Source organism: Protomyctophum bolini (genome assembly GCF_963924005.1).
Source record: "Protomyctophum bolini genome assembly, chromosome: 5".
NCBI classification, from domain to species: Eukaryota; Metazoa; Chordata; class Actinopteri; order Myctophiformes; family Myctophidae; genus Protomyctophum; species Protomyctophum bolini.
Genome location: NC_137866.1, coordinates 3,414,099 through 3,437,715, shown reverse-complemented (window position 1 = coordinate 3,437,715; position 23,617 = coordinate 3,414,099). Strand labels below are relative to the sequence as shown.

The following is a 23,617-nucleotide window of genomic DNA, read 5'->3' as shown; positions in this document are numbered from 1 at the left end:
AGGGATGAGCGAGTGACGTCAGGACTTTAGAACCAGGGATGAGCGAGTGACGTGAGGACTTTAGAACCAGGGGATGAGCGAGTGACGTCAGGACTTTGCCGAAATTGCCGTTCATTTTCCTCACAGGCATTTCTTAAAGTATTTCTTTAAAGACGGTTACGCCGCAGACAAAGCCAACTCGGATCGTGACAAATCATGACAACGAACACAATATTTTGTGCCGATCAAATAATTAGAAAAAATAAAATAAAAGGCAGGAGACAACACTATTTGTTTTGTTGTTCTTCTTATAAATTATTTGATCGGCCCAAAACATTGTGTTCATTGTCATGATTTGTCACGATCCGAGTTGGCTTTGTCCGCGGCATAACCGTCTTTAAATAAATACTTTTTTGAAAAGCCTATGGAGAAAATGAACGGAGAATAATTTCCTGGGCCACTCGTCGTTCTGAAAGGGGGCGGGACTGCGACGCTCTATAGTCAGGTGTTCCCATTCGTTGAACAACAATGAATGTCACATTCAAGTCAAGTGTCACCTGTGCATTCTGAAAGGAAGTCAACATTGCACTCAACGTCTAAAAATAAATGGAATCACGTGGATCCAATGTGGATGTATGACTTATCATATGTACGTAAACCATGCATGTATGACTCAAGATGTGGGAAAGGTTTCAGCCTGATCCGTCCTCATTTGACTTCCATTATAAATTAAAAGGTAAACATTTAAAAATATATATATATATAACTAGAACTGCACTCTGTCGAGTGCCTACTTGCAGAGCGCGCAAGTACTGTCGACCGCTACAAACTGTCAAATCGCAGCTTCTCTGTGAAATGTTGAATTATTAGGTTTAGCTATTTGCTACCTACTGTACCTACTTTATGCATGTAAAAAAGTAGTATTATGAAGTATGGTACAAGTTGTCTATCTATAAAAGAAATATCGATTTAGAATTATTCTGGAACCATTTTTAGTTTCTCAAAGAAAAATAAATCGATATCCGATGAGAAAGAAAAAGGTATATAAACTGAAATAAAATATGTTATCACGTATACAGTATCATTATTTGTTTTAAATTGTCACTTGCTTTAAATGTACTTAATCTTTGTAAATTGATTAGCGGTATAAAGTGGTTACTTTGCGCCACTTTTGATGCGTATGCACCGTCCCAGCATATGACGTCAGGGCATAACTGGTACAACTATCTCTCAATGATGACGTGATAAAGATGTGGATTAAAGGACCCAACAATGCCAGAGTGTAATTGGTTTTCGATGGCGACGTAATGACGATATGTTTTAGTGTCGGGAGGATTAAAGGTAATGCTCCTGTGTATACATGTATGTAACCTGGCACCACTGCCGTATCAGGCACAAGTAGTCATTACGTAATTTGCTGGGACGGTGCATACGCATCGAATATCGTCCCGGGGCGACGCCAGTACTTGCGCGCTCTGCTTTGCGCAAAGTAATGAAGCATACAGTTTGTGGAACAAAATGCACGTAAGTACTAAGTTAGACTACTAGCAGTGTATAAAATAAATAGCTCTAAACGCGCGCACACACACACACACACACGCACAGATTTCCTATAGAGCCTGTGTTGTAAAAAATATTATGGTAACTGAAAAGCAGCCCAGGTGAATAACGAACATGCACGCCACACAGCTCGAGGCTAATGATGGCATGCAGTTGAAGAGCGAGACGCTGTAAACCCAACGTGACACCGACTGGCTGGCCGGGGCTGCTGGGTTAATTGGACCCAAATTTAACCCAATTAGGCCAATTATCCGACGCAAGATCTAAAAGGCCTCCCGTCGACCCTTTGTCAGTCGGATGCAGTGAAAGTGTCTGGGCTGCTTAAGCTGCTTAAAGGACCACTTCACCACTTTTCAACCTATCTTCATATAATAGGTCCTCACTAATAATCATGATGAAATGGCACGATTTTTTTCTACTCGGTCTGTGTCTCATAGGAGGGCTGTGGGCAGTTTAGAAACAGTCTTCCAGTGACATCATCATTAGGCAGATTTTTTTTAAACAAGATTTTTTTTACAAAAATGTTTAGATTTTTATTATCGTGAAAACGATGGCTTCCATTTTCGCATTGCAACTTTTCAGGACTAGAAAGCCTGCAGTTTCTATTAGCTTGTATTCCCCATCGATGATGTCACTGGAAGACGGTTTCTAAACTGCCCTCCTATGAGACACAGACCGAGAAGAAAAAATATTGCGCCATTTTTTCATGATTATTAGTGAGGAGCTATTATGAAGATAGGTTGAAAAGTGGTGAAGTGGTCCTTTAAATATGAATCGCAAACTCGCAGTTACATCAAATCCTCCAGTGCTACATTTTTACTCTGAGATTGTACAAAATGTATAGGGTCCACTTGTGTTACATTCGTACAACTCTCAAGAGCTACAACTTAATAAATACATAGTGCTCCCCATAAGTACGTATTCCTGTTGAACAGCTGACCCCAAAATCTCAACCCCGATCTAGGCCATTTGAACCCATTCTGACCCGAGATCAGATTCTAAGAACGTCTTCTATACATCCTGACAGTTTTTCTTGAAAAAGCTATGTTTCTTATGTCGATTTTTTCCCCAAAAAATAGCAGACCTACAAGCTCGTAGCGCGCCACTCGGTGGTGCGCTACGAGCTTGTAGGTCTGCTATTTTTTTAAATAGCTAAAGCACAGCGTAAGGCTAACAGTAACCAAAATGGGTTAATGCTTGTAGCGGTCTGTAACGGTCCTGGCTGAGACCGCCAGGAGGCGGAGCGGCGGCATGGGACGCGACGGACGGAGCGGACAGCGGAGAGGTGGCGCTGTGGCTCCTCTAGCCCGCTCCCCCTCCTCCCCCCCCTCCTCCCCCTCCTCCCCCTCCTCCTTGCTGGACATCGGTCCGGCAGTTGTTGGCCTGGCAGATGCGGACGCGCTGGGTGAAGTAGCCCGGGTCGGAGATGGCCCGCAGCAGGTCGTTCTGTACCAGGTTGATGTCGTACAGCTCCGACGTGAAGGCTGTCCGGGTCTCACCGCTGCCCTGGGACAAGAAGACCTGGGGGGGAGAGAGAGAGAGAGGGTTATAACCAGTGCCGGGGCGACTGTGGAGCAGGTCGTCCAATGATCCATCATGGCCCATAGCACTTACCCTGCTATACCCCCTTAGATAGCATTTCTGTAGACTTGTATAGCATTTGATACAGACTTATAGCATGTTATGTAGACGGGTGCAGTACTTAGTTTAGACAGTTTTTGGTTTAGACTAGTCATTGGTTAGACCAGTCATTAGTCCTACAACTACAACCCACCTCAAACCCTCACCCTAAACCTAACCTCCCACGGGGCAGCACACCTAAACCTAACCCATGACTAGTCTACACTAAGTATGCACCCCATGTAGACAGCACTATAATTGCATTGTATGTAGTCATAGCACGTCATAGTACATAATGTATAGCATAGTATAGTATATATGTATAGTTTCATTCTATAGATATTCCACTGTTACTTTCTTAGCTTACGCATGTTTCATGATAAATGTTTTCATGTGATGTATTCCCATGCTTTTTTGTTCTTGCTTAATGTAAATCGCTCTGGATTAAGAGCGTCTGCTAAATGCCTAAATTGTAAATTGTAGGCGGTTCGAATCCCGGCTCCTCCTCCTGTCTACATGTCGAAATGTCCTTGGGCAAGACACTGAACCCCTGGAATTGCTCCCGATGTGCTGGTTGGTACCTTGCATGGCTTCCGCCGCAATCGGTGTATGAATGTGTGTGTGAATGGGTGAATGTATAATGCACAATCTATGTAAAGTGCCTTGGATTAAAGGCTCTATATAAATGCACCATTTACCATTTACTGTAAACAGATGAGAGTTATGACATGGGGCCAGTCCTCTTCTACATAGATTGGCAAAGTGTGACAAGGGACTGAAACCGGAAGTTTTTTTTTTCCTTCTAGTAATAGTACAACATAAACGTTTTATCATGAGTGTTCTAATCTCCAGTACTGTAGCACCACCCTATGGAGCCCTAAAGTTACTACAACTGCTGCAACAAACTGATTGTTGGACAAGCACTTCACTTCAATTGCTTGCATGAGAGGGAGAGAGAGGTGGTGGTGGAGTTAACTGGTTATATATGAGAGGGAGAGAGGTGGTGGTGGAGTTAACTGGTTATATATGAGAGGGAGAGAGGTGGTGGTGGAGTTAACTGGTTCCCAAAGTGGGGTCCGGGGACCCCCAGGGGTCCTTGAGGGAGTTCGGGGGGGGGGGGGTCCCCCAGCTAAATAATAGCTCGGAAGCAAAGGGTCTGTAACATTTGGGGGGATTTGGGGGTCCTTGACATGAAAAGGTTTGGGGACCACTGCTTCAGCAGACAGTTGGAGGGTACAATGGAGCTATTAAGAGGTTTTTGTCCCAAGCGCTTTTTACTACTTTACATTGGTTCCATTTATGGAGAAACAAAAAAGAGAATAATAATCAAAAATGGAGTTAGGTGTTTTCTTCTCGACAGAAGATATATATATACATTGTAAATATAATATCATATCAATGGATCAGTATACAGGTCAGTGTGTACCCTGTATGGATATAATATATATATATATATATATATGTAATATCAGATCAATGGATCAGTATACAGGTCAGTGTGTACCCTGTATGGATATAAATATCAGGTCAGTGTGTACCATGGGATGGATATATATACAGTATAATATCAGATCAATAGATCAGTATACAGGTCAGTGTGTAGTTGTGTACCCTGGGATGCACGATGGTGTCCTGGTCATTCTGCCTGATGTTGTCGTCGATGAAGATGTGCTGGACGTGCGGGTCAAAGGGGTCGACCCACAGCGGCTTCCCCCCCAGGATGGAGTAGGTGTTCCGGGCCCACCTGCAGAGAGGTGAGGGTCAGTGAGGAGAGGGGGGGGGTCAGTCAGACACAGAAAACCATTTACTAAACAAATAAATAATCTTACAATCTCTTGAAGAAGAACGACTGACACATAGAAACATAGCTTTTTCAGAAAACTGTCAGGATGACATTTTTAGAACGACGCACAATACCGGGTGATTCTTCAACGGTTGGTGAAAAACACCCGCAAACACAAAGGGTGGTCAAAGATAAACTAATTACACGGTCAAAAAAGTGTTAAATTGATTAGTGAACGGTTGCAGCGATAGTGAGTGGCCCGCGGCAGCACCGCTGCACCACAGGCGTGTTGTCGGTACCAGTCAAAGTGTTGTCGGTACCAGTCGGTACCAGTCAAAGTGTTACAGGCGTGGTGTAACTTGTCGGTACCAGTCAAAGTGGTGTAACTTGTCGGTACCAGTCGGTACCAGTCAAAGTGGTGTAAGTTGTCGGTACCAGTCAAAGTGGTGTAACCTGTCGGTACCAGTCAAAGTGGTGTAACTTGTCGGTACCAGTCAAAGTGGTGTAAGTTGTCGGTACCAGTCAAAGTGGTGTAAGTTGTCGGTACCAGTCAAAGTGGTGTAACCTGTCGGTACCAGTCAAAGTGGTGTAACTTGTCGGTACCAGTCAAAGTGGTGTAAGTTGTCGGTACCAGTCAAAGTGGTGTAACTTGTCGGTACCAGTCAAAGTGGTGTAAGTTGTCGGTACCAGTCAAAGTGTTATCGGTACCAGTCGGTACCAGTCAAAGTGGTGTAAGTTGTCGGTACCAGTCAAAGTGGTGTAAGTTGTCGGTACCAGTCAAAGTGGTGTAACTTGTCGGTACCAGTCAAAGTGGTGTAACTTGTCGGTACCAGTCAAAGTGGTGTAAGTTGTCCAGTCAAAGTGGTGTAACTTGTCGGTACCAGTCAAAGTGGTGTAACTTGTCGGTACCAGTCAAAGTGGTGTAAGTTGTCGGTACCAGTCAAAGTGGTGTAACTTGTCGGTACCAGTCAAAGTGGTGTAACCTGTCGGTACCAGTCAAAGTGGTGTAACTTGTCGGTACCAGTCAAAGTGGTGTAACTTGTCGGTACCAGTCAAAGTGGTGTAAGTTGTCGGTACCAGTCAAAGTGGTGTAAGTTGTCGGTACCAGTCAAAGTGGTGTAAGTTGTCGGTACCAGTCAAAGTGGTGTAAGTTGTCGGTACCAGTCAAAGTGGTGTAACTTGTCGGTACCAGTCAAAGTGGTGTAACTTGTCGGTACCAGTCAAAGTGTTATCGGTACCAGTCGGTACCAGTCAAAGTGGTGTAACTTGTCGGTACCAGTCAAAGTGGTGTAACTTGTCGGTACCAGTCAAAGTGGTGTAACTTGTCGGTACCAGTCAAAGTGGTGTAAGTTGTCGGTACCAGTCAAAGTGGTGTAAGTTGTCGGTACCAGTCAAAGTGGTGTAAGTTGTCGGTACCAGTCAAAGTGGTGTAAGTTGTCGGTACCAGTCAAAGTGGTGTAAGTTGTCGGTACCAGTCAAAGTGGTGTAACTTGTCGGTACCAGTCAAAGTGGTGTAACTTGTCGGTACCAGTCAAAGTGTTATCGGTACCAGTCGGTACCAGTCAAAGTGGTGTAAGTTGTCGGTACCAGTCAAAGTGGTGTAACCTGTCGGTACCAGTCAAAGTGGTGTAAGTTGTCGGTACCAGTCAAAGTGTTATCGGTACCAGTCGGTACCAGTCAAAGTGGTGTAAGTTGTCGGTACCAGTCAAAGTGGTGTAACCTGTCGGTACCAGTCAAAGTGGTGTAACCTGTCGGTACCAGTCAAAGTGGTGTAACCTGTCGGTACCAGTCAAAGTGGTGTAAGTTGTCGGTACCAGTCAAAGTGGTGTAAGTTGTCGGTACCAGTCAAAGTGGTGTAAGTTGTCGGTACCAGTCAAAGTGGTGTAAGTTGTCGGTACCAGTCAAAGTGGTGTAAGTTGTCGGTACCAGTCAAAGTGGTGTAAGTTGTCGGTACCAGTCAAAGTGGTGTAAGTTGTCGGTACCAGTCAAAGTGGTGTAAGTTGTCGGTACCAGTCAAAGTGGTGTAAGTTGTCGGTACCAGTCAAAGTGGTGTAGGTTGTCGGTACCAGTCAAAGTGGTGTAAGTTGTCGGTACCAGTCAAAGTGGTGTAAGTTGTCGGTACCAGTCAAAGTGGTGTAAGTTGTCGGTACCAGTCAAAGTGGTGTAAGTTGTCGGTACCAGTCAAAGTGTTGTCGGTACCAGTCGGTACCAGTCAAAGTGGTGTAACCTGTCGGTACCAGTCAAAGTGGTGTAAGTTGTCGGTACCAGTCAAAGTGGTGTAAGTTGTCGGTACCAGTCAAAGTGGTGTAAGTTGTCGGTACCAGTCAAAGTGGTGTAAGTTGTCGGTACCAGTCAAAGTGGTGTAAGTTGTCGGTACCAGTCAAAGTGGTGTAACCTGTCGGTACCAGTCAAAGTGGTGTAACCTGTCGGTACCAGTCAAAGTGGTGTAAGTTGTCGGTACCAGTCAAAGTGGTGTAAGTTGTCGGTACCAGTCAAAGTGGTGTAACTTGTCGGTACCAGTCAAAGTGGTGTAAGTTGTCGGTACCAGTCAAAGTGGTGTAACCTGTCGGTACCAGTCAAAGTGGTGTAAGTTGTCGGTACCAGTCAAAGTGGTGTAAGTTGTCGGTACCAGTCAAAGTGGTGTAAGTTGTCGGTACCAGTCAAAGTGGTGTAAGTTGTCGGTACCAGTCAAAGTGGTGTAAGTTGTCGGTACCAGTCAAAGTGGTGTAAGTTGTCGGTACCAGTCAAAGTGGTGTAAGTTGTCGGTACCAGTCAAAGTGGTGTAACCTGTCGGTACCAGTCAAAGTGGTGTAACCTGTCGGTACCAGTCAAAGTAGGGATGGCCAAATGGAAAGATTGTATTAACCGGTTACCGCCAGGACTTGCCGGCTAATTAACCGTTAGCCGTTAAGAAAAGAAAAGCGCTGTTTTGCGCATTAAAAATAGACAAATACACCGTTTACACGCGGCCTGCTGTCAATCAGTGCACTAGTGCGTTGGCTACAGTCTTCTATACGGACACATCACACATGTATCGCGGACCGATCAGGAAGGATTAGGGAGAGAGAGAGAGAGAGAGAGAGAGAGAGAAAGAAAGAAAGAAAGAAAGAAAGACGTGTTGAGAGAGCGTCTCTCTAACGCGCGAGAGAGAGAGAACGTCTGAGAGAGAGAGAGAGAGAGAGAGAGAGAGAGAGAGAGAGAGAGAGAGGGGGGGGGGGGGGGGGGTCCCGTTAGCAACAAGCTAACAGCATACCGGACCCGGTACGTTCGTTCTATGATCCATATGATCTGCCGTTTAAGGAACCAAGTTAACGTTCGTTGCACGAAGGGCAGATCTGCGGGCGCGCAATGCTGTGTGTGTGTGTGTGTGTGTTCGTCTTTTTTTCTTTTTCCCTCCTGCTTCCATGCAGTCCACTACATGCAGTTGTTTTGGTGTTTTTGTTTTGGGGGAAGTAAGTCACGGCACATGCGTGGTTGCACTGACAGTAAAGGTGGAAAGAGGGGTTTGGTTCTTTGGCCGCGGTGCCCGCTCTCGGCGCTTCAAAATAAAAAATATATTTTTTTATCGGTGAACCATTAGCCGTTAGTGTTGTCGGTAAACAAATTAATAAACGGCTAACGGCTAACGGCTATCGGTAGACAACCCTAAGTCAAAGTGGTGTAACCTGTCGGTACCAGTCAAAGTGGTGTAAGTTGTCGGTACCAGTCAAAGTGGTGTAACTTGTCGGTACCAGTCAAAGTGGTGAAACTTGTCGGTACCAGTCAAAGTGGTCCTGGAACCCTCCCAGGCCGTGGACCGAGCTCAGGTACTGGTACAGGCCTCTCTCTCCGTGATGCGTGGACACGTGCTCCGACGCCCGGCTCAGAACGACGCTCTTCTTACTGCAGCGGATCTTCCCCGGAGTCGAGTTCACGCTGAGCTGAGGGGAGAGAAGAGAAGAGCTAGTGGGCATAGTGAAGAGGACGAGCTATGAGGGGAGAGAAGAGCCAGTGGGCATAGTGAAGAGGACGAGCTATGAGGGGAGAGAAGAGCCAGTGGGCATAGTGAAGAGGACGAGCTATGAGGGGAGAGAAGAGCTAGTGGGCATAGTGAAGAGGACGAGCTATGAGGGGAGAGAAGAGCCAGTGGGCATAGTGAAGAGGACGAGCTATGAGGGGAGAGAAGAGCCAGTGGGCATAGTGAAGAGGACGAGTTATGAGGGGAGAGAAGAGCTAGTGGGCATAGTGAAGAGGACGAGTTATGAGGGGAGAGAAGAGCCAGTGGGCATAGTGAAGAGGACGAGTTATGAGGGGAGAGAAGAGCTAGTGGGCATAGTGAAGAGGACGAGTTATGAGGGGAGAGAAGAGCTAGTGGGCATAGTGAAGAGGACGAGTTATGAGGGGAGAGAAGAGCCAGTGGGCATAGTGAAGAGGACGAGCTATGAGGGGAGAGAAGAGCTAGTGGGCATAGTGAAGAGGACGAGTTATGAGGGGAGAGAAGAGCTAGTGGGCATAGTGAAGAGGACGAGCTATGAGGGGAGAGAAGAGCTAGTGGGCATAGTGAAGAGGACGAGTTATGAGGGGAGAGAAGAGCCAGTGGGCATAGTGAAGAGGACGAGCTATGAGGGGAGAGAAGAGCTAGTGGGCATAGTGAAGAGGACGAGTTATGAGGAGAGAGAAGAGCCAGTGGGCATAGTGAAGAGGACGAGCTATGAGGGGAGAGAAGAGCTAGTGGGCATAGTGAAGAGGACGAGTTATGAGGAGAGAGAAGAGCCAGTGGGCATAGTGAAGAGGACGAGCTATGAGGGGAGAGAAGAGCTAGTGGGCATAGTGAAGAGGACGAGTTATGAGGGGAGAGAAGAGAAGAGCTAGTGGGCATAGTGAAGAGGACGAAGAGCTAGTGGGCATAGTGAAGAGGACGAGCTATGAGGGGAGAGAAGAGCTAGTGGGCATAGTGAAGAGGACGAGTTATGAGGGGAGAGAAGAGCCAGTGGGCATAGTGAAGAGGACGAGCTATGAGGGGAGAGAAGAGCTAGTGGGCATAGTGAAGAGGACGAGCTATGAGGGGAGAGAAGAGCTAGTGGGCATAGTGAAGAGGACGAGCTATGAGGGGAGAGAAGAGCTAGTGGGCATAGTGAAGAGGACGAGTTATGAGGGGAGAGAAGAGCTAGTGGGCATAGTGAAGAGGACGAGTTATGAGGGGAGAGAAGAGCCAGTGGGCATAGTGAAGAGGACGAGTTATGAGGGGAGAGAAGAGCCAGTGGGCATAGTGAAGAGGACGAGTTATGAGGGGAGAGAAGAGCTAGTGGGCATAGTGAAGAGGACGAGTTATGAGGGGAGAGAAGAGCTAGTGGGCATAGTGAAGAGGACGAGTTATGAGGGGAGAGAAGAGCCAGTGGGCATAGTGAAGAGGACGAGTTATGAGGGGAGAGAAGAGCTAGTGGGCATAGTGAAGAGGACGAGTTATGAGGGGAGAGAAGAGCTAGTGGGCATAGTGAAGAGGACGAGTTATGAGGGGAGAGAAGAGCTAGTGGGCATAGTGAAGAGGACGAGTTATGAGGGGAGAGAAGAGCTAGTGGGCATAGTGAAGAGGACGAGTTATGAGAGAAGAGAAGAGCTAGTGGGCATAGTGAAGAGGACGAGTTATGAGGGGAGAGAAGAGCTAGTGGGCATAGTGAAGAGGACGAGTTATGAGGGGAGAGAAGAGCTAGTGGGCATAGTGAAGAGGACGAGTTATGAGGGGAGAGAAGAGCTAGTGGGCATAGTGAAGAGGACGAGTTATGAGGGGAGAGAAGAGCTAGTGGGCATAGTGAAGAGGACGAGTTATGAGGGGAGAGAAGAGCTAGTGGGCATAGTGAAGAGGACGAGTTATGAGGGGAGAGAAGAGCTAGTGGGCATAGTGAAGAGGACGAGCTATGAGGGGAGAGAAGAGAAGAGCCAGTGGGCATAGTGAAGAGGACGAGTTATGAGGGGAGAGAAGAGAAGAGCTAGTGGGCATAGTGAAGAGGACGAGTTATGAGGGGAGAGAAGAGCCAGTGGGCATAGTGAAGAGGACGAGTTATGAGAGAAGAGAAGAGCTAGTGGGCATAGTGAAGAGGACGAGTTATGAGGGGAGAGAAGAGCTAGTGGGCATAGTGAAGAGGACGAGCTATGAGGGGAGAGAAGAGCTAGTGGGCATAGTGAAGAGGACGAGTTATGAGAGAAGAGAAGAGCTAGTGGGCATAGTGAAGAGGACGAGTTATGAGGGGAGAGAAGAGCCAGTGGGCATAGTGAAGAGGACGAGTTATGAGAGAAGAGAAGAGCTAGTGGGCATAGTGAAGAGGACGAGTTATGAGGGGAGAGAAGAGCTAGTGGGCATAGTGAAGAGGACGAGTTATGAGGGGAGAGAAGAGCTAGTGGGCATAGTGAAGAGGACGAGTTATGAGGGGAGAGAAGAGCTAGTGGGCATAGTGAAGAGGACGAGTTATGAGGGGAGAGAAGAGAAGAGCCAGCGGGCATAGTGAAGAGGACATGCAGTGGGTAGTAACTGCATGTTACAGTTACACTGTAACATGCAGTGTAACTGCATGTTACACTTTGCTAGTGCAATTAATTCACAGTATAAAATGTAAACCTTCATAAAACTAAATAATTAAATAATTAAACAGACTCTTAGGTTATGTTTAGGTGTGCTTCCCCGTGGGAGGTTAGGGTGTGGGTTTGAGATGGTTAACATCGGTAGACTGTAGACAACTTGACTGCGTGTACTGTACGTGCGTTTGATTTGTGAGTTCTCTTGGCACAGTACCATGGGTGTGTACGCATAACAAAACCATGATGCTTATATGCAACGATTGGTTGATTGATCATTGAAGCTGAGAAATGTCGGCTATGTGGTTGGCACGCACTGTGAGAAGATGAGTTCAGATATGTACCAGTGCCACTGTCTGCTATTTTGTTTAAAGCTGCATTACACCTCAAGCAGACTGAAATTATGAACCCTTTTGGGTGTTATTTTGTCCATAAAGTGATGCTATTCTTGTGTGATCCTCAAAACAGGATTTGATATATTCAGACTAAAATTATTAATATTGCCACCACCACCAATAACCATGATAATACAGCAGCTATCTGCACCCGGGGAAATCACTTTGCCAGCTTGTGAATGTGATGGACATTTCCATTAATATTTTATTTTTGCCACGGACATGCAAAACAAGTGATCAATGATATTACCAGAACACAAATGTATAGCCTACAGTACTAATTGACTCTTGACGTGTCATATATTGTCTACTCTATTCCACTGCGCTACACATTTTAAAATAAGTCACTTATAAAAACGTATTTTTGGGGAAAAGCCGATCTACAAGCTCACAACACATTACGGCATGTTGTGACCTTGTAGATCAGCAATTGTCCTTTCTTCTTAGCCTATAATGACAGGCCCAAAATTGGGATGTCAGGGTAAAAATAGCTATATAGTCACCCAACTTACACAGAAAGACTGGGAAGTTATCCACTGTATACTGGCAGATGGCCGTCCAGACAGGCATTATATGTGGCATAATGCATGGTCCAAGTATATTCCATGTTTGGGATTTCAATAAATCTTATACAGTAAGTAGGCTACAGTTGCAGTCCGAGAAAGGGACACTTAGCTGCAAAGGTGAATGGGTGCGCAGTATACTTAATATTAGGTTATTAAAGGTTAGGTTATTAAAGCTGAATGGGTGTGCAGTATACTTCATATTAGGTTATTGCAGATGGCCTTTCAGAGGACAGTGTTACTTGGGGACATGAGGAGACAGGATGTTCTACAAGCTAAACTAGTTTTGGGTTTGTTTTGTAAACGTAGCTTAAATAGTTGGTGTCAGTTCATTAAGGTGTGTACTCTAGGTTGATGAGACAACTATGCAATGGAAACATACCTGAGATTCAAAACAGATAATTAAGTACTGTTTAAGGAATGTTTCACTGTTCACTGTTTCACTGTGTTGTTGTGGAGCATTTGCTATAACAAAGTAGATAGACTAGACCCCATGCAGTAGTGTCATTGCTGTAACTTGGTATCTGTAATGTGTACTGTTGCTGCAGGGTGAACTACTGTATGGGTAGCATTATAGTATAATCGATGCCTTACAGCCCTAAAATCTTACAACATCTAGTCGATAAAACTAAACACATTCCAGGTGACTAAAATGTGGACTGAAAACTAAAAGGAAAATATTCAAGAGACTATGACTAAAAACTAAAACAGAAATGTGCTGCCAAAAGAACAACACTGGCTCAGATGACTAGTATACCTTGAGGTCGGGCAGGTCGGGGAACAGCGGGTGTGTCCCCTGCGTCAGCGCTCTGGACACGGCGCTCAGCACGCGGGGAAGGTCCGAGCCGAAGGTCCGGAACAGCACGGCGAACTCTGGCCGTTCCCCCTCCCCCTCCTCCCCCTCCTCCCCCTCCCCCTCCTCCCCCACCAGGTCTCTGAGCAGCTGGAAGAAGGACGGGAGGATCCAGTGGTACAGACGTCCGTCCTCCCCTCGCACAGACAGCTCCTCGTCTCCCTGTAGGGAACAGACAGACAGACAGACATGTATTAACATCCATTCTACCACATTAACATCCATTCTACCACATTCTACTATCAGAGGAAGCAATCTGATTGGTTGAAACAGCCTTCTAGCCGTGGGTGGGTTAACCCATTTAGGCCTACGGCCGATTCTAAAAACGCCTTCTAAAGCCTGACCTAAGTTTTCTGAAAAACTTCAAATATTTATATAGCAGCATCAAATATTTTACATTTTTGAATACTGTACATACTGTACAGAACCCCAAATATGGGTTCCCGGCCTGAGGGGGTAAGACACCAAAAGGGGTTCCCGGCCCAGAATGGGTTTTAAACCAGCACCGTTCAACACCTACCGGTAATCAAAACAAAGAATTCAGCTGCTCTGTTCTCCTAGAGTGCTAGCAAACTCGGCTATAGCTAGTTTCTTGGGACATTTGTGGTCGTAGTGACTACATCTGTCATTAAAAAATATATTCTTTCAGCGATTTTCTTAGTTTTAAGGGTAACTGTGGTAGAATTGCAATATTACACTCGAGGGTGTGGTTTAACGTGATTATTGCCACTTCAGACGACTGACATTTTTTTAAATCTGATCTCAGGTCAGAATGGGTTAATCAGACCAGTGTGTGTCCAGTGGAAACCTCGTATGAATCTGATCTCAGGTCAGAATGGGTTAAGTGGTACAGGCGTCCATCCTCCTCTCACACCGACAGCTCTTTGTCTCCCTGCAGGTAAAAGGGAATGATTGATGGATTTTTTGTTGTTGTTGTTATCATGTAACACAATGCAATAAGGATCTTGCCTCCAAACCCTCGGGCCATCGAAGGAGCTCCAGGTGCTCGTCCAGAACGGCCCGGAAACGTCGTCCCGCGGCAGACGTGAAACCCGGAACGCGTCCAAACTGGGAGTAGTAGCTGACGGCGCCCCCACAGGGCGGGAGCAAGGAGGGGGCGTCGCTGAGCCATTCCCATTTCCCTGTGAGCCGGAGAGAGCAAAGGAAAGGCTGTGAATGAGTGTGTGACTTGATTGATTCAGTGGTTTTCAACCAGTGGTCCTTGTGGGGGTTCCAGGTGGTCCCCAGCTAAATGATGGAGAGTTGGTAACCCAATGGACTCTTATGGATCTTTATCTTGTGAAATGGACCCAATTCGGGTCCATTTGGTTTGATTTTAAGTCCTCAAGAGTATGAGATACCCGCACACCGCCACTTTTAAATAAGAGTCATAGCAACGTTTCGGCCTTCTTCAGGCATCTCTTATTTAAAATAAAACTATTGAACCAGCAAGTGGCGGTGTGTACGTTCGCTGCTCTGCTAGGACCTACAGTATACAACACACCTGCTGAAAATTAAACTGGGTGTGCGGAAATCATCTCTCCAATACGTCTCTAAAGTCTGCATTTACTAAGTTAATTTACAAGAAGTCTACACAATTAAAAGAATGTAAAATAATTATTATTTTGATCAACGTCCGTCTGTTGTCTCTCCTATATCTGGTACCACATCAATACAGCACAGAATTGTGGACAAAATCTTATCCAACGACAAAATAATATTCTTTAGTTTTGGGTCTGAGAGGCTAAATCTCATCAAATGGTGGTCCGTCACGGCTTACATGCCGAACCAAATAATGGGCCTCCTTGACATGAAGAGGGTTGAAATGTGTATTGTAATCACAGACAGTATGTACAGTAGTCAATACAGAAACTGCTACGAGGATGAAAGACTTGTTTACATCAGGGTACTCCATTTTCAATTCATCAGAACATTTAACCCATTCTGAACGGGAACCCATTTTGGTGTTAGCATTATGTTATGCTTTAGCTATTGAAAAATAGCAGACCTACAAGCTCATAGCGCGCCACGGAGTGGCGCGCTACGAGCTTGTAGGTCTGCTATTTTTGAAAAATCGAAGAGCGACTGACATTTTTAGAATCTGATCTCAGGTCAGAATGGGTTTATCAGACCAGTGTGTGTCGAGTGTAAACCTCGTATGAATCTGATCTCGGGTCAGAATGGGTTAAAGACATACAGATATGCACGTCCACATTTTAGTGGCCTAGGAGCCTCAGAGAGCAGGTGTACATTAGAAGACTGTGTTGCCTAGTATAGTGGCATAGGAGCGAAATTAACTGAATCCTGTGTTTGAGCCGAATCTGGGCTGTAGTGGGCAAACAGCTTGATGTCAAGTTCAGCCGCCTCTCTGACACCACGGAAAGATTAATGTCTGAGATATAAGCCTATTACAGGGTTGACACTAGACAAGGTGCCCCAGGCCAGTACTTAGCCGCAATTTGCAACTCTAGATGTTGTTTTCATAATGGGATGAATCTAGAGTTGCAATACCCTCCATTGACTCTCCATTCATCCAAATTGCTTTTGCCGATCTGCTTGTATTAAACGACGTTAAACTCACCAACATTGCAGCTGGTATACAGTAGGGGCAAGCTTGACTTATCCTCTTTCAGTCTGCCAAACTTTTGTTTCATAAAAATCCACCGTAGAGCTATACTTTCTGTCAACTAAATTCTGTCCAGGTGATTATTTTTCCCTAAGTGTTGGAGTTTGGAAGCACTCGTCAAAGTCACTGAACGGCCCTGCTGTACCACCCGTTTCGAATCCGCACATAATGCAGGAGGAAACGAGTGCTTCCAAACTCCAACACTTAAAAAAAGAATCACCTGCACAGAAATTCTTGACAGAAAGTAGCTCATAACAAGTTAACAACATGTCTATGGTGGATTTTTATGAAATAAGTTTGGCAGATTGAAAGAGGATAATTCAAGCTTGGCCTAGAGCTGCAATGTTGGTGAGTTGAACGTCGTTTAAGACAAGCAGATCGCAAAAGCAAAGAATGGGGAGTCAATGGAGGGTATTGCAACTCTAGATTCATCCCATTATAAAATAAATCTAAAGTTGCAAATTGCGGCTAGCTAGTACTATGGAATTGGTAGGTAGTGCTATATGTTGTTGTTGTTGTTGTTGTTGGCATAGAATTCAAGATTTTTGAACACATTACACAACTCACTCATATTACATGATATTATAGCTGCAGCTATTGTCAATACAGCATGGAAATGTGGACAAAGTCTTATCCAATGATGACAACATGTTTTGGGTCTTGAGAGGCTAAACCATCAACTGGCGGTCCGTACTGTGTGGCTCAAATACCAAATAAATAATGGGTTGAAAACCACAGACCTATAGAATCTAGAGGGGTTCTTGAGGGAGTTCCAGGGGGGTCCCCAGCTAAATTATAGTTAGGAACCAAATGGACCCTTATGGGTCTGTAACTCAGAGAGTGTACACATGGAACCAAATGGACCCTTATGGGTCTGTAACTCAGAGAGTGTACACATGGAACCAAATGGACCTTTGTGGGTCTGTAACTCAGAGAGTGTACAAATGGAACCAAATGGACCCTGATGGGTCTGTAACTCAGAGAGTGTACAAATGGAACCAAATGGACCCTTATGGGTCTGTAACTCAGAGAGTGTACACTCTCAGAGTTAAATTAACATTGATCTTTCAATATAAATTGGGGGGTCCCAGAGATAGAAATGCCATTAAATGGGGGGTCCGTAGACTAATTCATGTCAAACCTGGGGGTGGCATATATTAGGGCTAATTAGTGTCAATTTGGGCAAAGTTTGGGAACCACTGTACTAGACTGTTTACATGTGGGATTACACACAGTCTAAAGTTGAGTTGTTGTCATTGTCAGCCAGCCTATTGATTGATTGATATATGTATTAACAGTTTGCATAATTACAGTACATTTCAAGCACTACAACTCAACACAAAAACTGTTATAACTGTGAGTGGACGACCCAATAAATGACTATACACTTGTTTACAAGAGGGTCCACCTTGTTCAACTCATTAAAAAAAAAAAACATTTAGAGACGTACAAATATACACTTCTAAATATAGCCGAAGAACTAGGAGGAAAGCAAGTTACACTTGTTTACAAGAGGGTCCACCTTGTTCAATTCATCAATCAAAACATTGAGAGACGTATACATATGTAACATGTAAGTTACGTAACAAACCAACAAACCTACCTTACATGTATTATACATATTTATAGGTTTCAAGCACAACTCAACACAACACAAACTGTTACCTGCTGTGAGTGGACGACCCAATAAAGCAGTAGCACTTGTTTACAAAGAGGGTCCACCAATTGTTCAATTCATCAATCAAAACATTTTAGAGACGTATAATAGTACAAATATAGACTTGTATATATTATAAATGATACCTTTGTCCATCCGTCCCCAGGTCACACTGGTGAGGAAATACTCCAGAGCCGCCACGGTGCCTTGTCCCGTCACGGCGTCCGACACCAGGACGGTGTTGTTCAGGTCCACGTGAAGAACGAGCTTCTTCCTCCTCCGAACGACGTTCTCCACACACATCATCAAAGGTCCCGGAGGAACTGGACATGATGACGGCTGCGTGACATTACGACCACCAACACCACCACCATCACCACCGTTTTCGATATCTTCTTCTTCACCCGGATGGTCGCGGATCGTCTTCTTCTTTCCGCAATAATCTGCCATGCTGGTGGAGAGGTTTAGATTGAGTTTTTGGAATGAGATTATATAGCGGTGATCACATTCACAGACGGTGATCTCGGTGGTCCTTTAGTTAGAGTATTATGCGGTGATCACATTCACAGACGGTGATCTCGGTGGTCCGACCGACCGGCTTTTCGGATCCATTCGACTCATGGTTTTAGGTTTACTTCCGCGTCCTTCTTCCTCAGCTGTTGTTTTTTTTTTTCTTTTTCTCTACCAGATAGCAGAGAAGCGCGCCCTCTGCTGGTTTATGCGTGCAACTGACTAGGATTGATTGATAATAATTTGATTGATTTATTAACAGTTGGCAGAATTACAGTACATTTCAAGTACAACTCAATAAAAATAAACTGTTAGTCGTGAGTGGGCGACACCATAAAGCATTACACTTGTTAGGCCAGTCGTCTCTGATGCCATGGACACTGGGCTCACTTAGTTTACATAGTTTATATTAATTTAATATCAAATGTTAAGTTCAATTGATTAATTTCTTAATGGCAATTAATCGATTCACGATTAACTTTATTAACTTCCCGAGTGCATGCGCAACACTTTTTAGGGTTTTTTTTCAACCAAGGCTCATGTTTTAGGTTGTTTGTTATTAGAGAAACTAAAAGATGAGTGTTAATTTTTCTTCATTTGCTGCTTTCTTTTGTTGCTTAGTAGGTCACTCCAGACATGGGAAAAGGCAAACTCCATCCCATGCCCCAAAAAGATGCTGAGTTGTTGAACCTCTGGATTTCTCAATCATCCGTTATATAGCAGGCAGGGGTTCTCAACGTTTTTGGCTGGGGACGCTCTGGGGACGCCCTGGGGACGCTATGGGGACCCTCTGGGGACACCCTGGGGACGCCCTGGGGACGCCCTGGGGACCCCCTGGGGACGCTCTGGGGACGCCCTGGGGACGCCCTGGGGACCCCCTGGGGACGCTCTGGGGACGCCCTGGGGACGCCCTGGGGACGCTCTGGGGACCCTCTGGGGACACCCTGGGGACGCCCTGGGGACGCTATGGGGACGCCCTGGGGACGCCCTGGGGACGCTATGGGGACGCCCTGGGGACGCTATGGGGACGCCCTGGGGACGCCCTGGGGACGCTCTGGGGACCCTCTGGGGACACCCTGGGGACGCTCTGGGGACGCTCTGGGGACCCTCTGGGGACGCTCTGGGGACCCTCTGGGGACGCTATGGGGACGCCCTGGGGACGCCCTGGGGACGCTATGGGGACGCCCTGGGGACGCTCTGGGGACGCTCTGGGGACCCTCTGGGGACGCTCTGGGGACCCTCTGGGGACGCTATGGGGACGCCCTGGGGACGCCCTGGGGACGCTATGGGGACGCCCTGGGGACGCTCTGGGGACGCTCTGGGGACCCTCTGGGGACGCTCTGGGGACCCTCTGGGGACGCCCTGGGGACCCCCTGGGGACGCTCTGGGGACCCTCTGGGGACCCTCTGGGGACGCTCTGGGGACGCTCTGGGGACCCTCTGGGGACCCTCTGGGGACGCCCTGGGGACGCTCTGGGGACCCTCTGGGGACGCTCTGGGGACCCTCTGGGGACGCTCTGGGGACGCTCTGGGGACCCCCTGGGGACCCTCTGGGGACGCCCTGGGGACCCCCTGGGGACGCTCTGGGGACCCTCTGGGGACGCTCTGGGGACGCTCTGGGGACCCCCTGGGGACGCTCTGGGGACGCTCTGGGGACCCCCTGGGGACCCTCTGGGGACGCCCTGGGGACGCTCTGGGGACGCTCTGGGGACGCTCTGGGGACGGAATTTCCATTTCCGCAATTTCCTCAATTTCCATTTCCGCAATTTCCCCAATTTCCATTTCCACCATTTCCGCAATTTCCATTTCCGTTTCCGCAATTTCCATTTCCAACTATTGATGGCAGCTGGGTTTCATCATTCAAATAAAATAGAATTCTGTCCGTTTAGCTATAAAATTATGTCAGGGAATAGGGATACACAGTATATGTCTTTCAAGCTTTCAAGCTTTTATTTTCGTTCGAGTAATAGTACAACTCTAATAGTATTACTTATAATAATGTAATTAAAGATAACTTCATTCAGATTTATTTATTTTTATTTCATTTTCCAGATTTTCTTTTCTTCTTTTTTTTTAATTTTCATTTGTGGGCCAGTCATAATGGCCCCGCGGGCCTGATGTGGCCCGCGGGCCTGAGGTTGAGTGCTTGTAGCACTTTGAGATTTGTTTCAAATATAAAGTGCATTATAAATAAATAAAATATGTGGAGGATGATGAGAAGAGAGGGGTATCCATTATCCAACCATGTCAGGATGCGAATTCAGACAGAAAAAGTGCCCAATATCAGCACTTCTCCAAAATGTTTTTTATTTATATTAGCCATTTATATCATAATATTCACAGCAGCATTCTTAATGATCCCCACATTATATATGCAGTCCGGATACAGAGGGGGGGGGGGGGGGGGGGGGTGTATGAGACATGTCACTCAAACATAAATGAAGAAATGCAGAATCAGAAGAGGACAGTATTGGATAGGAGCGACTGTGGCGTGTATGAACATGCAGTCATGCACATTTCAGTGTCTACCGAAGCCTTAGGATCGCCTCCACAGGAACTGATGAATGACCACAAACAACAGGGAACACAAGAAGAGTCAACTGAAAGTAAAATGAAGTCGAACAAAGTCGTTTTTATGAAAGAGACGATAATCGCGTGCCCGTCTGTCTGTCTGTGTGGAAAGACGACAATTATGCCCGCATACATAATACACGTAACTGGTTTGTGTTATTATTTTTTTACATCATTTGCTACAATTTAAATCCTGATTACAGAAAAAAAAAACACAACAGACCTCAAGTAAAAAAAAACTAAGGAAAACATACCTTTACACACACACACACACACACACACACACACACACACACACACACACACACACACACACACACACAACACTCCCCCACATTTTCTCAATGCATATTTTCCCCCCAAATGACCAACAGTAGCTTGTTCAATGGCATCGTTTTATTTACCCCCGGACATTTTCCATCGCCATTCCTTCCACAGAGGAAAAACAGCCTTGGTTCTGGTTCAACATTACTAGAGGTCTGATTAACCCATTCTGACCTGAGATCAGATTCATACGAGGTTTCCACTGTGGACACACACTGGTCTGATGAACCCATTCTGACCTGAGATCAGATTCTAAAAAATGTCAGTCGTTCTTCGATTTTTTCAAAAATAGCAGACCTACAAGCTCATAGCGCGCCACTCGGTGGCGCGCTATGAACTTGTAGATCTGCTATTTTTCAATAGCTAAAGCATAACATAGTGCCAACACCAAAATGGGTTCCCGGCCAGAATGGGTTAATAATAATAATACGTAACCAGCCCCGTCCGGACCGGTACCCTTTGGTGTCGGTACCGCCGTCCAAAATACATGAGCAAAGGGGTAACCGAGCGAGGGTCCCCCGAAAGGGGCTAGCCGATAAACCAGACCAAAAAGGTGCATTTTGTCAGTGGCAAACTGGTGTGGTGTCGCGTAAACCCCCAATAACATCATTTCATAGTGAGCAGCAACAAGGAGCTTGGGGTGTGTGGGTGTGTGTGTGTGTGTGTGTGGAGGGCAACAGGAGTGTGTTACGAGCTTCTATGTGGCATTGCATGATTATTTATTACCTAATACAGCTTGGAAGTCTGTATCAATGGGCCATTAATTAATTATACGTAATTGTATATGAAGAATATAAAATGTCAGTTCAGCAATACAGGACAGTATGGGGGGGGGGGTCTAGTTAGCATATTGTGTCCCTGTTTCATCTGTCACATGGTCTGAAGATCTCTCATGAGCGTAATTAAGTGTAAAAAAAAAAAAAGCACACAGTCCATTTCCCCCCCCCCCGCCCCGACCGACCATACCTGGAGAACTTCAAGCATTGCACCGTGGTTGGAACACCCCTAGAAGATGCCCATCAATTAGTAAGTAAGCTTGGTGGAAGTGTCTTTTTTCTCTCTTTTATACATTTCAGCCAAGGCGACAAGTCACTTGTGTCCACCAGCATCGTCCGTCCCTCCCTGCAGAGATGTGGTATAAATCTCCACCCAAGGCTCCCCCGATCCCCAAGCCCTGGAACGTTCTAGATGAAGAACGTTCCCGAGCCCTGGAACGTTCCAGGAGCTTCTAGAAGCCTTTCCTTTTTTAGTCCACCTCCTCCATGTTGCTGTAGGACGCGGAGCCACACTCCCCCCCGGAGTGGGCGAAGAGGTCAGCGGGAACCTCGGGGGTCAGCGTGGGAGGGCCTTCAGGGTCCAGGTCTGTCCCGTAGAGTGTCTGGCTAGAAGCCTGTAAAAAAAATCAGCGTTACAATAATAATAATAATAATAATAAAACTTTATTTGTGTATAGCACCTTTCATGACATGAAATGAAATGCAGCTCAAAGTGCTTTACAGAGCAATTGAGAAGAAAAAAAACATAAACATTAAAATACAAGAGCAGTAATGCAATACAGCGAGGACATGAATAACACATAATAAAAGATCAATTAAAAGCACGGGTGTAGAAGTGGGTCTTGAGCTGTGCTTTAAAGGACCACTTCGCCACTTTTCAACCTATCTTCATGTAATAGGTCCTCGCTAATAATCATGAGAATTCTTTTTTTTCTACTCTGTCTGTGTCTCATAGGAGGGCTGTGGGCAGTTCAGAAACCGTCTTCCAGTTACATCATCGATAGGGAAAAATTATTAAAAAATAATCTGCCTAATGATGTCACTGGAAGACGGTTTCTAAACTGCCCACAGTCCTCCTATGAGACACAGACTGAGTAGAAAAACATCGTGCCATTTTATCGTGAGGACCAATTATATGAAGATAGGTTGAAAAGTGATGAAGTGGTCCTTTAAAAATGTCTACAGAGGCTGCCTGTCGAAGCTACAGTGGGAGTTTGTTCCATGCCGACGGCCCGTAGAAGCAAAAAGCTGCTTCCCCGTATTTCTTTGTTGCCATTTTTTTTAGGCAAAGCGAGCAGGCCAGCCAGCATGAAGTGGAAGACCTTAGGGGGGCGGTTTGGGACATATTTAGGCAGGCAGTCATGTAGGTAGGAAGGTGCGAGACCGTTGAGAGCTTCATAAACAAGTAAAATCATTATAAAATCAATCCTAAAAACAACCGGAAGCCAGTGCAGTGAAGCCAAAACTGGAGCATAAAGAATGCAAGTTGCCTCTCCCCCCCACCCCCCCCCCCCCCCTCAGGGGAGACAGAGAATATGCTCTCAGGTCGTTTGATAACAAAATGGTGGTTACAGTTTGAAAAGGATCTTTTCAGCATCCGGTACCCCAGGAGCTCCGTCGTGTAAATGACAATGAAACAAATGAGAACATTCAAGGACAGGGGGTTTTATTTTCAAAAAGCAGTACAATGCTTTTGTATCGGTTAAGAAGAGACCAGCATTTGGATGGAGCTAATGTACCTACTGTACTGTAATTACAAGGAAGTGAATGCAGGGCTTGGCCTTCTGTTTTTACACAAAGCACCTGGGGGAGTGTCCTGAGGACAGTGTTGCCAACTCTCCAGTAACGGAAG

General features: G+C 45.9%; 2 protein-coding genes across 2 annotated transcripts in view; both read right to left on the bottom strand.

The window, feature by feature from the left end:
* Nucleotides 1–2,841: 2,841 nt before the first annotated feature.
* LOC308316127 (uncharacterized protein) lies at nt 2,842–18,072 on the bottom strand (the record flags this gene model as incomplete). The annotated part of the gene is made up of 6 exons (XM_080764532.1): nt 17,732–18,072; nt 14,272–14,444; nt 13,207–13,464; nt 8,702–8,862; nt 4,771–4,903; nt 2,842–3,060 (listed from the first exon to the last, which is right to left on the bottom strand). Exons 1-6 carry the CDS (start codon nt 18,033–18,035, stop codon nt 2,842–2,844), a joined length of 1,248 nt encoding a protein of 415 aa, XP_080620658.1. The 5' UTR covers nt 18,036–18,072.
* Nucleotides 18,073–22,007: 3,935 nt separating this feature from the next.
* The window catches only part of usp19 (ubiquitin specific peptidase 19), a 62,835-nt gene continuing 61,225 nt past the window's right edge, over nt 22,008–23,617 (bottom strand). Inside the window, exon 28 of the mRNA XM_080762765.1 lies at nt 22,008–22,379. Within this exon, the coding sequence (XP_080618891.1) occupies nt 22,236–22,379 (144 nt within the window). The 3' untranslated portion in view covers nt 22,008–22,235. The remainder of the gene's footprint in view (nt 22,380–23,617) is intronic.